General features: G+C 39.2%; 1 protein-coding gene across 2 annotated transcripts in view; it reads right to left on the reverse strand.

The window, feature by feature from the left end:
- gpc5c (glypican 5c) overlaps positions 1 to 7,133 on the reverse strand; it is a 110,657-nt gene extending 103,524 nt beyond the window's left edge. For both annotated transcript variants that reach the window (XM_080862147.1, XM_080862146.1), the window contains exon 1: positions 6,730 to 7,133. In XM_080862147.1, the coding sequence (XP_080718273.1) occupies positions 6,730 to 6,901 (172 nt within the window). In that variant the 5' untranslated portion in view covers positions 6,902 to 7,133. The remainder of the gene's footprint in view (positions 1 to 6,729) is intronic.
- Between the last annotated feature and the right edge of the window lie 6,543 nt (positions 7,134 to 13,676).

Here is a 13,676-nt window from a genome sequence, read left to right on the forward strand (position 1 = left end):
GTCTTAAAAGGCTGCTCAGTTACAACATGAATGAAAACTTCTGCAAAGTCAAAAAACAAAAGGACACATTCGGAAAAAGCAACAGTTGATAGCAACAATAGCAAATTTCCCCCATTATACTTGGCAAACTACCCAGCTCTGTCAAAGTGCTTGAGGATGTTGACTTAACAGCAGTTTCCCAATCATGCCTCAAACCTTCAGGTGGAAGGATTCATATGTTGCACAGTGTCAACGCTGTTGCCTTTAAGGCATTCCTGCATAAAATCACATCTATATATAATTTTTTTGTCATTTGGCTCTACGTCGTCACAGTGCATTTTGAATCAGATAACCCAAATTTGAGCTTAACAAACTCAAGCAAAAACTTTGTAGGATTTACAGCCGTTTTATTTTATTATTTATTTTATTGCTGGGAAATAAGTAAGTGTCCAGATTTTGTTTCTCTTTTCCTCTATGATATAAAACAGCAATTGTCTCTGCAATCTCAGCCACGGCTCGCAGCTTTACACAAGTATCGTGGTGGTCACTCAGTACTGACCCTTCATTATGTAATTGTTAATTTTTTGTAACCTTGTTATGAGTTTGCAATCTTTGTTCATCTTCATGATGCTGTTTCTGTCTAATTAAGTGCTACTTTTTTAAATTCCTTACACAAACTTTTGCAAATCAGTGACTCCAATTCTTGATTACTTACCAGTGATCCCTTTTCAACTGCTATGCCCTTGTAAGTACAAATACATTTTTTATTAATGAATGAATGAATAATGAATACTTATGTACTGATGATTTTCTTTGTACCATCAAAAACACATTGCAAGGGTGCTGGAAAAACTTCTTTCACAGCGCATCTGCCTCCACCTCACCCTATCCCTATCATCTTCCTCTGTCAACCTCTGCATGTTTGACTTCCATGAACCTCCTACCTGGCGACTCTGGGGTTTTTTTTGCCTTATATACTGTATTTCCACATATGTTTGCACATGTTTCAATAAAGCACTCTGCCCATTCCAGCTTAGCTTCCTGTCTTTTTATTAGTGCCAGCCTCTCCAAACTATACACCACTCTACTACCTCCACTCCACCCAAAAATGAATTAATTCATTGATTAACTGCATATTTAGTATATCTTGAAAATCTACAAGAACTGATAAACTCTCATACCAGCCTTTCCAGGCAATCAGAATGTTATATAAGAAACATGCAGAGAATACTGCGGTGCAGAAATACAGCAAGATTTTCTTTGTACATGGTCTACAAGTTGAAGGTATGTATTTTTTATGTGATTCTACACGCAATCCAATTGGCCATTATACTGAGCTCTGTAATTAGTGCCTAATCTACATACTGCTCATTCTGCCTGGCTGAACTTTAACACACCCCTCTAGACGTCAACTTTGATTTCTAATCCCCTTAATTGTCCTCAGATGACAAATACCTCTGGGGTAATTTACCATTAATGACATGGCTCAGGGGTCTTGATTTGTTAGCCATGATCCCTTCAGCAACATCTCAGCACCCTTCATTGAACAAGCCAAAACATCTGAGTGAAGAAACTCTACTGCTGTTTACCACTGTTCACATGCCACGCCTATGTAGTACTAAAGTATCACATTTGAGTTTTCTACAGTATAATGCTTAGAAGAAGAAGATATGTTGCACCAACTCTGGTACTAATTTATTCATAGGTAGCTCACATCGCCTCAGTATGGTATGGAAATGTTGTTTGGATTTGGTATGCACTAATGAGCAGGTGGTTTGTGGTTTCCTGATACTGCTGTTTTTTTTCTAATATTTTTCTGAGAACAAGAATAACTTTGTTAGAAAGTGAGAAAGTGAGTAATTAATGCAGTTACCCTTCTCCTGCCTCAGGAAGTTAGTTCCCTTTGAAATCCAAAGATCCACGGAACTTTCAGGATATTTGCTCTATACAGATTTGTGATGCTTTGGATAGGCCATGTTGAACCCAAACACATTTCAAAAGGGTCTCTGCCACATACCTGCATTTTTGGACTACTTTGAAACTCAAATGAAATGTTTAACTTTCCCATACCCCAATCTGGAACAGCCTACAGTGAGAGTCTAAAGAGTCTAAAACCACACTAAAGGGCACAGACAGAGCAGAAAGAGAGATGTTAGGCTGGCAGGCAAACAGATGCAACCTGATGAAGCAGCATAATATCAGATGGGCATGCTTGTTTATTTTTCTGTTGATCATAATCAAGTAGTTGATACATACTAAATACTGATATTCAAGCTTGTTGCAATTGCAAAAACTTTCTTGTTGCCTTATATACTATATTTCCATGCATGTCCTAACATGTTTTAATAAATCACTCTACTTATTTTCCATTTTCCAAGGAAAATATAAAGAAATGTGAGGTGGCTTGAGACTTTGCACAGTACTGTACATGGTTATATTTGAGAGGTAGATAAAATGACATCATAAAATCACATTTTCTCCCACCACATAAGTGAGCCAGGAGGGTAACGTAGACCACAATCATCTGAAACACAAGACTGGGTCAGACTGAAATCCAATAAGATGGGAAAACCTACTCAGACAGGGTAATCTCACCTTCAGTCTGGACAGCACTGGCTGGAGTATCTAAGTAAAGAGATCAAAGACCATGCAAGATTTTTATGTTTATGTTGTTATTTGTTTGATTTTCATTCCAACTTGGGGGAAAAAATGGTTGAGAAACTGCCAGACAGAAAATGGACTAGTGCTCAATAAAGTCTGTATGGAGTAGGTGTGCTCCATGTGTGCACAGCTTCAGTAAGAGAAGCCAAGTTAAAAAAGTAATCAACATAGCCAGAGCCAATCAAAGACTGTGGTGCACTCTGAGAGCTTGCCAAAGCCTTTAACACTGTAAACGGTTAAGGATGTGGCGACATGTGATAACACACTGAGTTCCCGTTCGCCTTTCTATTAACACGGCCTCACCCCTTTTGCATTAAACACACAAGACACTTTCTCTTTCTCTCTAAAACAGTTGTTAATGACTCAGTGAATTAGCGTGGCGATACGAAAATGGGAGGGAAACGTGAGTGTGGTGCGCATACAATCCTGATCAAATAGCTTGCTTAAAAGGTTTTAACTGAGCTGTAAAATACTTTGATCATATCTAAAGAATTTATCCAGGAACCCAATTCATCAAGTTATGTGTCTGCGAGCAGCACTTCTTGCTGTCTACTTTCCAAATGATCTATCTCCAAAAGGGTTATATCAGCATGCCGTAGTAATCACAGTATGGAGTGTTTGGCTCTCCACCACTGCACCTAAGAGGCCATAAATCAGAGGATAAGCAACTTCATGTCACTGATTATCAAAGTTCCTTTGATGATGAATCCAGCATTGAGACAGTCTCTCCTTACACTATAAATTGTAGCCAGGGGAATAAATATTGTCTAAAAAGCAAATTGTTTGGTAATGAAACATCATATTGGTGTTAATATAAATTTGAAAACATCAAAGTTATTTTAAAGTCTCCTCAATTAATTCAGCCAGTCCTTACATCTTATATTACTCACTTGGGTTTTACACAGAATTATTGCTTCATCAATGCAGTTTTAATTTCATAATTAAAGAATATGAGTCCTTCTTACGCCACAACTTAATTCACTTGTGCTGTCCTTGAAAACAAGAAATACAGACTAAACAAATCTGCAGAAAACATCTCTACTGTAAAGTACATCTATCTGAAACGGGATCATTCAATTGGACGGACCTCTGGCTGCCACACTCCTGCCACTTTGTGAGAAATCAGTTCACCACACATGAAATGCAGCACTGTATCCTAAAGCAAATATCAGACTGTGAAAAGCACTGAAGTCTTGCCACTTCAAATTTCAAGCGTTGCTTTTGTTGGCGTTTCATCTGAGAACTGAACCAGAGTAGCATAATTGTGTACACATACACACATATACACCAGATCTTACACTCTGACAACCCCATCCATTGGTGAGCACTTTGAAGACAAGACTGCATCTAACCCAAAACACCCACTCAAAGAAAAAAAGAAAAGAAAAACAAGCTGTAAGCCCAAAATGCAACAGTGAAACTAAAGCAATGTTTTATTAACTTATGGTCCAGACTAAGGAGTTACAACTGCCTCATTCTGCAAAATTAAAACTGTTACAGTTAAGAAGAAAGACCATTTCATACCATCGCATCGCTCTGTGTAACATCTTTTATTCTCAGGTGGCAGAATGAGATATTTATGTAGCTTCTTTGAGAAGCTGAGCGTGCAAAAGTTTGTGACAGAAGTCTTGTCTCAGACTGCTGACGTGCTTGGAAGGTCCTTTCGTTGTCATTAAGCGCTAACTACTGCTTGCAAAGGAATATTCTCTGTTGCTAATAGTGACACCCTACTAAACAAACATATCGAGTGGTTTGGATGCACCTCTTGGTATGTTTACCACTCAGCTATCAGTTGCACTTCTCCCAGTTACAGCATGCAGACTCTAACTGGTTGATACTTAAGCTGCCACCAACCTGCATGTGACTACTGCACTGAGCATTCTGGCCTGCAGCAATATACAGACATTGAATGCCAAATAATGATCACCTCTGGTCAAATAACATACCGGTAACTGATTTTTGCAGTGACAAGATAAAAATGCCTCATGCAGCAGACATACATCAAATGTTTTAGTAATAATAACAGTACCAATAACATAACACACACACACAAAAAGAGTAGAATAGGGTGAAAAGGACATACTGATGACTGTTAAACGTAGGAGATTGCTTTGTTGAATTAAAATATATGCATTTAGCAGCCACATTCTTCTGCAACTCTGTGTATTTAAGCATGGTCAAGACAAACTGAGCATCAGAAAGGAGAAAGAAAGGTGATTTAAGTGACTTGAACGTGGCATGGCTGTTGGTGCCAGATGGGCTGGAGTGAGTATTTCAGAAATTGCTGATCTACTGGGATTTTCCCACACAACCATCTCTGGGGTTTACAGAGAAAGGTCTGAAAAAGAGAAAGGATCCAGTGTGTGGCAGCTATCTGGATTAGAATGGCCCTACTTCTTCAAAATGATAGGAAGGCAATGGCAACTCAAATAACCACTGTTTACAACCAAGATAAAGAGAAGAGCATATCTGAAAGCATAGCACAGAAGCAGAAGATCACACCAGGTGCCACTCCTGCCAGCTAAGTAAAGAAAACTGAGCCTATAATTCACCCACGCCCACCAAAATTAAAAAATAGAAGTCTGTCAGAATTGGTCAAATCAAATCTGCCTTATATTAGGCTGGTGTTGGTGTAATGATGTGGGTCTAATAGTAAAATGCAACATGTCACAAAGCTGAGATCACCTCAACCTGGTTTCTGGAGCATGCCAGTGAGTTCACTGCACTCAAATGGCCTCCACAGTTACCAGATCTCAGCCCTTAGAGCGCCTTTGAGCTGTGGCACAACAGGAAATTCTCATCATGGATGGGTCGCAACTGTGTGATGCTATCATATCAGCATTAAACCAATTTTAAAAATCCCTGAGGAACGTTTCAGCAACTTGCTGAATCTGTGTTATGCATAATTAAGGCATTGTGAAGGCAAAGTGTAACTAATATAGTGGCCAGTGACTGCATATAGTCACTGGCCACTAATTTGCTCCATCTTAAAACTGACACCATCCTTATTTAATAGTGACAACATATCACAGTATTACTACCAAAAAAGCAAAATTACCACAGCAGGACTAATGTCTAAACTGGTTTATAAACGTCTCCAAGAAAAGATTGAACTGATGTTTATCCTCATAAATTAACTCTTTTTGTTTTTCTATTATTCTTTTTCGGTGTGCAGGAGGAAAGCACAGACCCCAAAACCTTTAAGGCTTTTAAAACAGTTTCCAAGCACTGCTGTAGCTATGTAGAGAAATTATTCATATAAAACGCTCTAAGTTTGTGTGAGTCAATCTTTAATAATTGCAAAGAAACCAGGAGATTTCAAATCAATCACTATTTTCACTGTCCTCATCATATGATACTATTTGCGTCACACTCGATCTGTTGTAGCTCACAAACCCTGTCTCAGCTGGATGGCACGTGAACCTGCAAATTTTATAATATTAGACCAATTAATATCAGACAAGACTCACACATATATGAATAGCTTAAATGTGTACATAATAGCTGAGAGATATGATTTATAAAGAAAACACAAACGCAAGAATGCAAGATGACAGACATATTTGACTTGAAAGAACAGACAAACATGTTCAGACAGACTTCACTCACTTTAAGATCATGTCAGATTTGTCGGTATGTTACACTGTTTAGAACAGAAATCATCCTAGGAAAGTGGACACGCAATCCATCGTATTATTATATACACATGCTCTGGTCGAAACTATTTCAAAATTCTCCATCTAATATGACCAATATGGTAAAAACAAGATAGATGCAATATCTTCTTTCACCTCAGTGAACTTTTAACTCTTATAAGGCCATTCACAGTGATCCACATTCGCAAGAGCAATGTAATCGATATCAGGAGCCCATTCATTAAAGGACTTTTATTTATTTATTTTTTAAATTAAAGTCAAATCCTGGGCTGATTTAACATGACATCATCTACACCTTTTAAGTATGGCGTTTGCTTTAGTGTTATGACTTCACTCGTTTTAAGACTAAAATGCTTCTGGAAAGCTATCAGACGCACATAGTGCGCTTTAGCCAAAGTGCTCCACGCCATGGGTGCCAAACCCACTCGCTCACCTGTGACAGGTGTCTCCGGTACCCGGTTCAGCGGCCCGACCTGCTGGAAAGCGGTCCTCACTTCATAACAGCTGTACGTGTCCACGTCGATCACTTTCACCGCAAACGTGAGCAGCGAGAAAATCCAAAAGCATCCGACAGAGTTTACGCGTGGGCATATTCCTCGCGACATTGCCGCATCTCACACCAGGTATCCTCGTGGATAGCGTACTGTAACCTGACTGTAAACTGTGTGACAAGGTTGGGAAGAAGAAGAAAAAAAGACGGTACGTGTGTCTAATGAAGCGACGATTAGTTTAAACATCTGACAAACTTCTCCGTCTGGTTTTCACATTATTGGTGAGTGTGACCGCCTCACAGCAGAGATTCGGGGTCTTCTCCTGGACAGAGGAAGAGTGGTGTGGGCTAAACCCTCTCTGTCCCGCGCTTAACACTTTGCATTGGTCTACTGCCTGCATGCCTATTTCCAAAGCCTTGCGCACTTTCCCCTCCCTTGCATTTTACTTCAGCTAAGTGCCCTTACTTAAACTCACTTCAACACTGCTACAGCAGATCGAAGCGTCTCTATCCCTTATGACATTCTAAATCCTTAATAGTAAAATATTTAAGATGCCACTTGCTATCAGTGCTCTAGCACACTAGACTTAGGGTAATATTTAGGCTAAATGGACCTCTCACCAGCATAATATCTTTAAGACACACAGAAAATTAAATGAATGTGGGGTTAAAGATGACCAGACATTCTGTTCAATTTGAAAGTATCACAACTGGCTCCCAGTAGATTCTACCTGCATTAAGGAGCGCTGGGATAGAGCTTTACTTGTTTAATTTACATTGGCGCCATCTTCTGGCGAAATGTTTAGTAGATGTGGTGGTGGCATCAAGTGTTCCAAAAAAACTGTTACAAAAGATGTCGATTATTAATAAATAGCAAATTAAAATTAGATGGAATGAAAACAATGCAATATGAAGTGTTGGCTTGTTAGAGCTACTTTTTTATTGCATATATTTTAACATGCGACTGTGTGGGGACATGTATTGGTTTACACATCGGCCTAAAAGACAAAAGCTCCCTGATTTAAACCTGGCAGGAGACACATTGGATTAGGGTTGTGTAAAAATGTGCAAAGAATCATACAACTGCTGTAGTGAGCAATTATGAAGAAGGGTAAAGCTGCAAGGAGTTCATTTTAATCTGAAAACTTTTCTGTAATAATTACATCTGCTAATATTTTTGTGGCACAAATGATTAAAAAGAAAATCTTCTTAGGGAGTTGAATCCATTGTTTTCTTGACCAAAGAGGGGATGTACTTACTTTTTCCGATGACTGCATATAGTCACAGTGTAAATGTCACCCAATGAAACCATCTTCAAAGCTTGATGTAAGAAAAGCAAATGGCGTGCAGCGCAGGGGGTGATGACTATGACACCTCAGAAACAGTTCAATGGGAGCACCTGTAAAGAATTTGGTCACTATGGTTTCTGAGCATCAATAACAGCTCACTCACAAAAAAAATTCCCAATAGTATATTAAAAAATGTTTTAACAAGTGCACATCAACAGAATGTCAGCTCTTTAAATGATGGTATGTTTTAGGTCAATACCTAAAATTATATTTGTGACTTTATACTTTACTTTTTTTGTAAGATCTGACCACACCATGTCAGCATAGATAATGTTGTATATAAACAGAGAATTCCCTTGTTTTTTCCCTCAGTTTATTGATGTTTTGGGGCTTTTTTTTCTTTTCTTTTTTTTTTTACCCCTGCCGCTTTATTAGTTACACTTTTTCATTTCCAGCACCTTGATGAATCTACGCCATGAATAATTAAGCCAGCTCTAAAAGCAAAAAGGGGTCCAACCTGGTTCCAGCAAGGGGTACCTAATAGACTGATCAGTAATTGTATTTATTTATCATTTTATTGTTATCTGAATGTTGGCCTGAATAAAGGTACGATTCTGAGTTCCACAATAAGATTGCACTTCAGTCCAGTTCACTTGTTCTGAACTAAACAACTGTGTAGGGGAGTTATATGAACCCTAGTAATGAGAAGATTCAGACTATATAGCATATGGTCCTGGTACCATACCCTTCCTGTCTAGTTTATAGATACTAACAGCACTGGCTCATTGCTATGTAAAGTAGAGCAAAAGACTGCTTGGCAATTAGGTATACTGTTAGGGAAATACTGGAGAATTATTGATTCAGAGGTCATGTTCTGCCCCCAGTAGCGTTGTAGAGTCTAGTAACACAAATACACATTACTAGAATGCCCTACCTTCCTACATAAATACATTTTTTAACTGGAAGCTGTAGCTGTATGTCTTGGCCATACTCTCCAGCTCAAAGGTATTTGCTTCAGGTCTCAATATGGATTATGTACATGGTCAATAAACATACTAACAATACTACTACAAGTAATAATAGCAGTAATAATATTAAAATCAGATCCATGTCTACAAGAAAATAATCTGTCACTAAGAAATTGCTTGAAGTGAAAGGCAGTTGCTGGTATGAAAAACATTACATTTTATAAACAAGTTTAGCAGTTTTGGGTCTGTCTTTGTTCTCAGATGTATGAGTATTGCTCAAAGTAACCTGGGGTAATTTGAGACAACTACTGGAGATAACATTAAAATTCTGCATTCTGAAATTCTTTGGTGGAGGTAATGGCATATTTTCTTAATTGTGCAAAAGTATGTTCACAAGAAGATGAATTATGAAGTTTCTCACCAGGTAGTTATATACTCCTGCGCCCCTTATGTATAAAGCTTGTGAAAGTTTAACACAGACAAAAAAAAAAATACCCCCAAAAATCAGCTGAGTCTCAGAATTAATGCTACTAAACTGCTCAAACACCTGTTCAAGCTAGCTAATAAACACGACTAGCTGTGTTTTTGCAAGGATGCTAGCAGGTAGCGCAGTCTTACAATAAAACAAGCGAGGTAGAAGATTTGGGGGGCTTGAAAATCTGCCATTATTTACAAAAATTGACAGCTATGACTGCTATGATTATAAGCAAACTAGGGCTTGGACCATACACTACTCTACACAGGTGTTGCTAAGCTAGCGTAATGAACGCTGAACAACAAGAAAGGTGAGAGATGAATATTTCCCCACCTATGCACTCACACACGCACGCACACACATTTGGCCACTGATGTTTACACACAGATAGACAAAGATATGCAGAGTGCAAAGGTTGTTGGGAAAAGGTAAGAAATAATGAGTTTCTGCTATTTTTACAGCAGATGGCGCCAGTCACCTAACTTGTCCTCTTTCAGATGACATTCAGTCCCCATTTACCCGCAGGTTTTCTCTACAAACATGTATCACAGTATAACAAAAAGCTCAACTGGAGGCACGAGAATACCATGTTTTGTTCTTTTTTTTTTAAAATTTTCGATCGTGTGTTTTCAAAAAACAAACAAACATCTGAACTGAAATAATCTCCTGTATTCTAACACAGCTGTGAGCAGTGAGTCATCTGTCACCTCTGGTATTCTCACAGTCATTTTAGGATGAGACAGACATGATAAATAACATCAGCTGGTGATTACAGAAGAACAATATGTTCTAGTATGTACAGTGCACCGTAACTAGAAACCAAACCTCAACCAAATCATGTCGTGTTAAAAACTGATGTATCTGATCCCGTTGAACTCAGTTCTGTCTTATGACTTATGTGAAACGACCAGGAAGCTGCAGCAATTATGTTTGTCATTTGTCCTCATGCTGTATCTGAGACCAGCAGCTAGTACACTGTCTGTGGGGGCTTTAGCCCATCAGTCCTGGCCCTCTAAACTGGGGATTTAAGGGGCTTACAGGGGGCTAAACCCCCAAGATTGGAGCCCTCAACCGCCTGTTTGAGAGATTACAGTCTTCAGTCTCTTATTTTCACCTCTCTGTCTTGGTGGAACAGCGGGAAGTGCGGAGGGTGGTCGTTAGAGACATGCCTCAGCTTGACATCTCCAGAGAGAGGAAGTGCAGATAATTGTTGTGTTAGTGTTAAGAAGGTTGATGAAGACTTTTAAAAACAAAACAAAAAAAACAACAACTTTCAAACTAAAAAGCTTTTTAACATTTCTAAATATATTGAGTTTGGAGATGGGAAGAGGTGTATATTATTGTATGCACATATGGATCAAGGCCGTATGTAAAAAAATATATATATATAATTTCTACTCCTATAATAAACAATTAGGTTAAAACATTTACAGTGGAGCAAAAAAGTATTTAGTTAGCCACCGATTGTGCAAGTTCCCCCACTTAAAATGATGACAGAGGTCAGTAATTTGCACCAGAGGTACACTTCAACTGTGAGAGACCGAATGTGAAAAAAAAATCCATGAATTCACATGGTAGGATTTGTAAAGAATTTATTCGTAAATCAGGGTGGAAAATAAGTATTTGGTCACCTCAAACAAGGAAGATCTCTGGCTCTCACAGACCTGTAACGTCTTCTGTAAGAAGCTTTTCTGTCCCCCACTCGTTACCTGTATGAATGGCACCTGTTTGAACTCATCATCTGTATAAAAGACACCTGTCCACAGCCTCAAACAGTCAGACTCCAAACTCCGCCATGGCCAAGACCAAAGAGCTTTCGAAGGACACCAGGAAAAGTATTGTAGACCTGCACCAGACTGGGAAGAGTGAATCTACAATAGGCAAGCAGCTTGGTGTGAAAAAATCAACTGTGGGAGCAATCATCAGAAAATGGAAGACATACAAGACCACTGATAATCTCCCTCGATCTGGGGCTCCACGCAAGATCTCATCCCGTGGGGTCAAAATGATCATGAGAACGGTGAGCAAAGATCCCAGAACCACACGGGGGGACCTGGTGAATGACCTGTAGAGAGCTGGGACCAAAGTAACAAAGGTCACCATCAGTAACACACTACAACGGCAGGGAATCAAATCCCGCAGTGCCAGACGTGTTCCGCTGCTGAAGCCAGTGCATGTCCAGGCCCGTCTGAAGTTTGCCAGAGAGCACATGGATGATACAGCAGAGGATTGGGAGAATGTCATGTGGTCAGATGAAACCAAAGTAGAACTTTTTGGTATAAACTCAACTCGTCGTGTTTGGAGGAAGAAGAATACTGAGTTGCATCCCAAGAACACCATACCTACTGTGAAGCATGGGGGTGGAAACATCATGCTATGGGGCTGTTTTTCTGCCAAGGGGACAGGACGACTGATCCGTGTTAAGGACAGAATGAATGGGGCCATGTATCGTGAGATTTTGAGCCAAAACCTCCTTCTCATCAGTGAGAACTTTGAAGATGAAACGAGGCTGGGTCTTCCAACATGACAATGATCCAAAACACACCGCCCGGGCAACAAAGGAGTGGCTCCGTAAGAAGCATTTGAAAGTCCTGGAGTGGCCTAGCCAGTCTCCAGACCTCAACCCCATAGAAAATCTGTGGCGGGAGTTGAAAGTCCGTGTTGCTCGGCGACAGCCCCAAAACATCGCTGCTCTCGAGAAGATCTGCATGGAGGAATGGGCCAAAATACCAGCTACTGTGTGTGCAAACCTGGTAAAGACCTATAGTAAACGTTTGACCTCTGTTATTGCCAACAAAGGTTATGTTGCAAAGTATTGAGTTGTATTTTTGTTATTGACCAAATACTTATTTTCCACCCTGATTTACGAATAAATTCTTTACAAATCCTACCATGTGGATTCATGGATTTTTTTTTCACATTCTGTCTCTCACAGTTGAAGTGTACCTCTGGTGCAAATTACTGACCTCTGTCATCATTTTAGGTGGGGGAACTTGCACAATCGGTGGCTGACTAAATACTTTTTTGCCCCACTGTATATAAAAAAACACTTTTACTTATGGAAGTCGCCTCTTTTCCTTTTTCCTCAAATGCAAGTTTATTATAATAATTAAGTAAGAATCAAGTTCACACTATTAAATCATAGTATAAGACATGCAAGTCTTTAAGACTATATGAAACACTGACATTTACTCTGTTATTTTCTGCTTCTCCTCCATTTGGGAGTGGTCAGATGTCTGCAGATTGCTGGTCAGAGCATGAAGCTTATGCTCTATTTCTCTCTTAGAGATGTGAGGAATGGAAGTAAGCCATGCTGCATCTTTAATGGGAGTCTGACATCTTTAGTGCCGCTGTCTCACTATCTGTCTTGCCAGTGCCTTCTTCAGCATCACCTTCATGGCACTTCCAGAGCGGACAGAATACAGAGAATGCCACAAAGCATCACAGGCCCTTTTAGGCATATGAATACCGCCTCACGCACTGTTGAGAAGTAGAAATCATTTTCTAGTTTTAGATAGCAAGAAACAGCACCTAATAAATCACTGGAAAGAATCGAAATGATTCTGTCTCCTCAGTGACATTTAATTGATTGGCATAATGGTTTTTATAGACTCTTCATTAGCCTGTTACAGCACTGAATCAATGCAACATCATTACAAGCATGATTGAACTGAGTACCAGGCATCTGCTGCAGGGCACATTGGTCTCTGTTTGTACAGTCATTAATGTCTCACTACACACATGAACTGGCAAGGTTATATACTTTACAAGTGATTTGAATCTGAATGACTGAGTGCATTTTATTGGCTTGATACTAAATGAGGAGGATGTAGTCTAAGCGCTAAATTGACAACAACAACAAACAAAGGACATCTATTGTTCACTAAATAGGGGTAAAAATGCATCGTGTCCACTGGAAATATTTATTGACTTTGTTATTGTCACATTTAAAATTCTGTTTTCGTTTAATTAGCTTTTTTCCCCCTCAAAATTTAGCATACAACAACTGCCACTGAACCTAAGCAACTTTAAGCTCATGCAAATGTAACCTTATATTTAGTCTTGCAATGATTGAAAAAAATAAGGTGTTAAGAGACGATTAAATTAAATTAAGAGAAATGATTATGGAATCTAGACATCAGCATAACCACACCAAAA

The sequence above is a fragment of the Rhamphochromis sp. 'chilingali' genome, assembly GCF_963969265.1.
Source record: "Rhamphochromis sp. 'chilingali' genome assembly, chromosome: 16".
NCBI lineage: Eukaryota > Metazoa > Chordata > Actinopteri > Cichliformes > Cichlidae > Rhamphochromis > Rhamphochromis sp. 'chilingali'.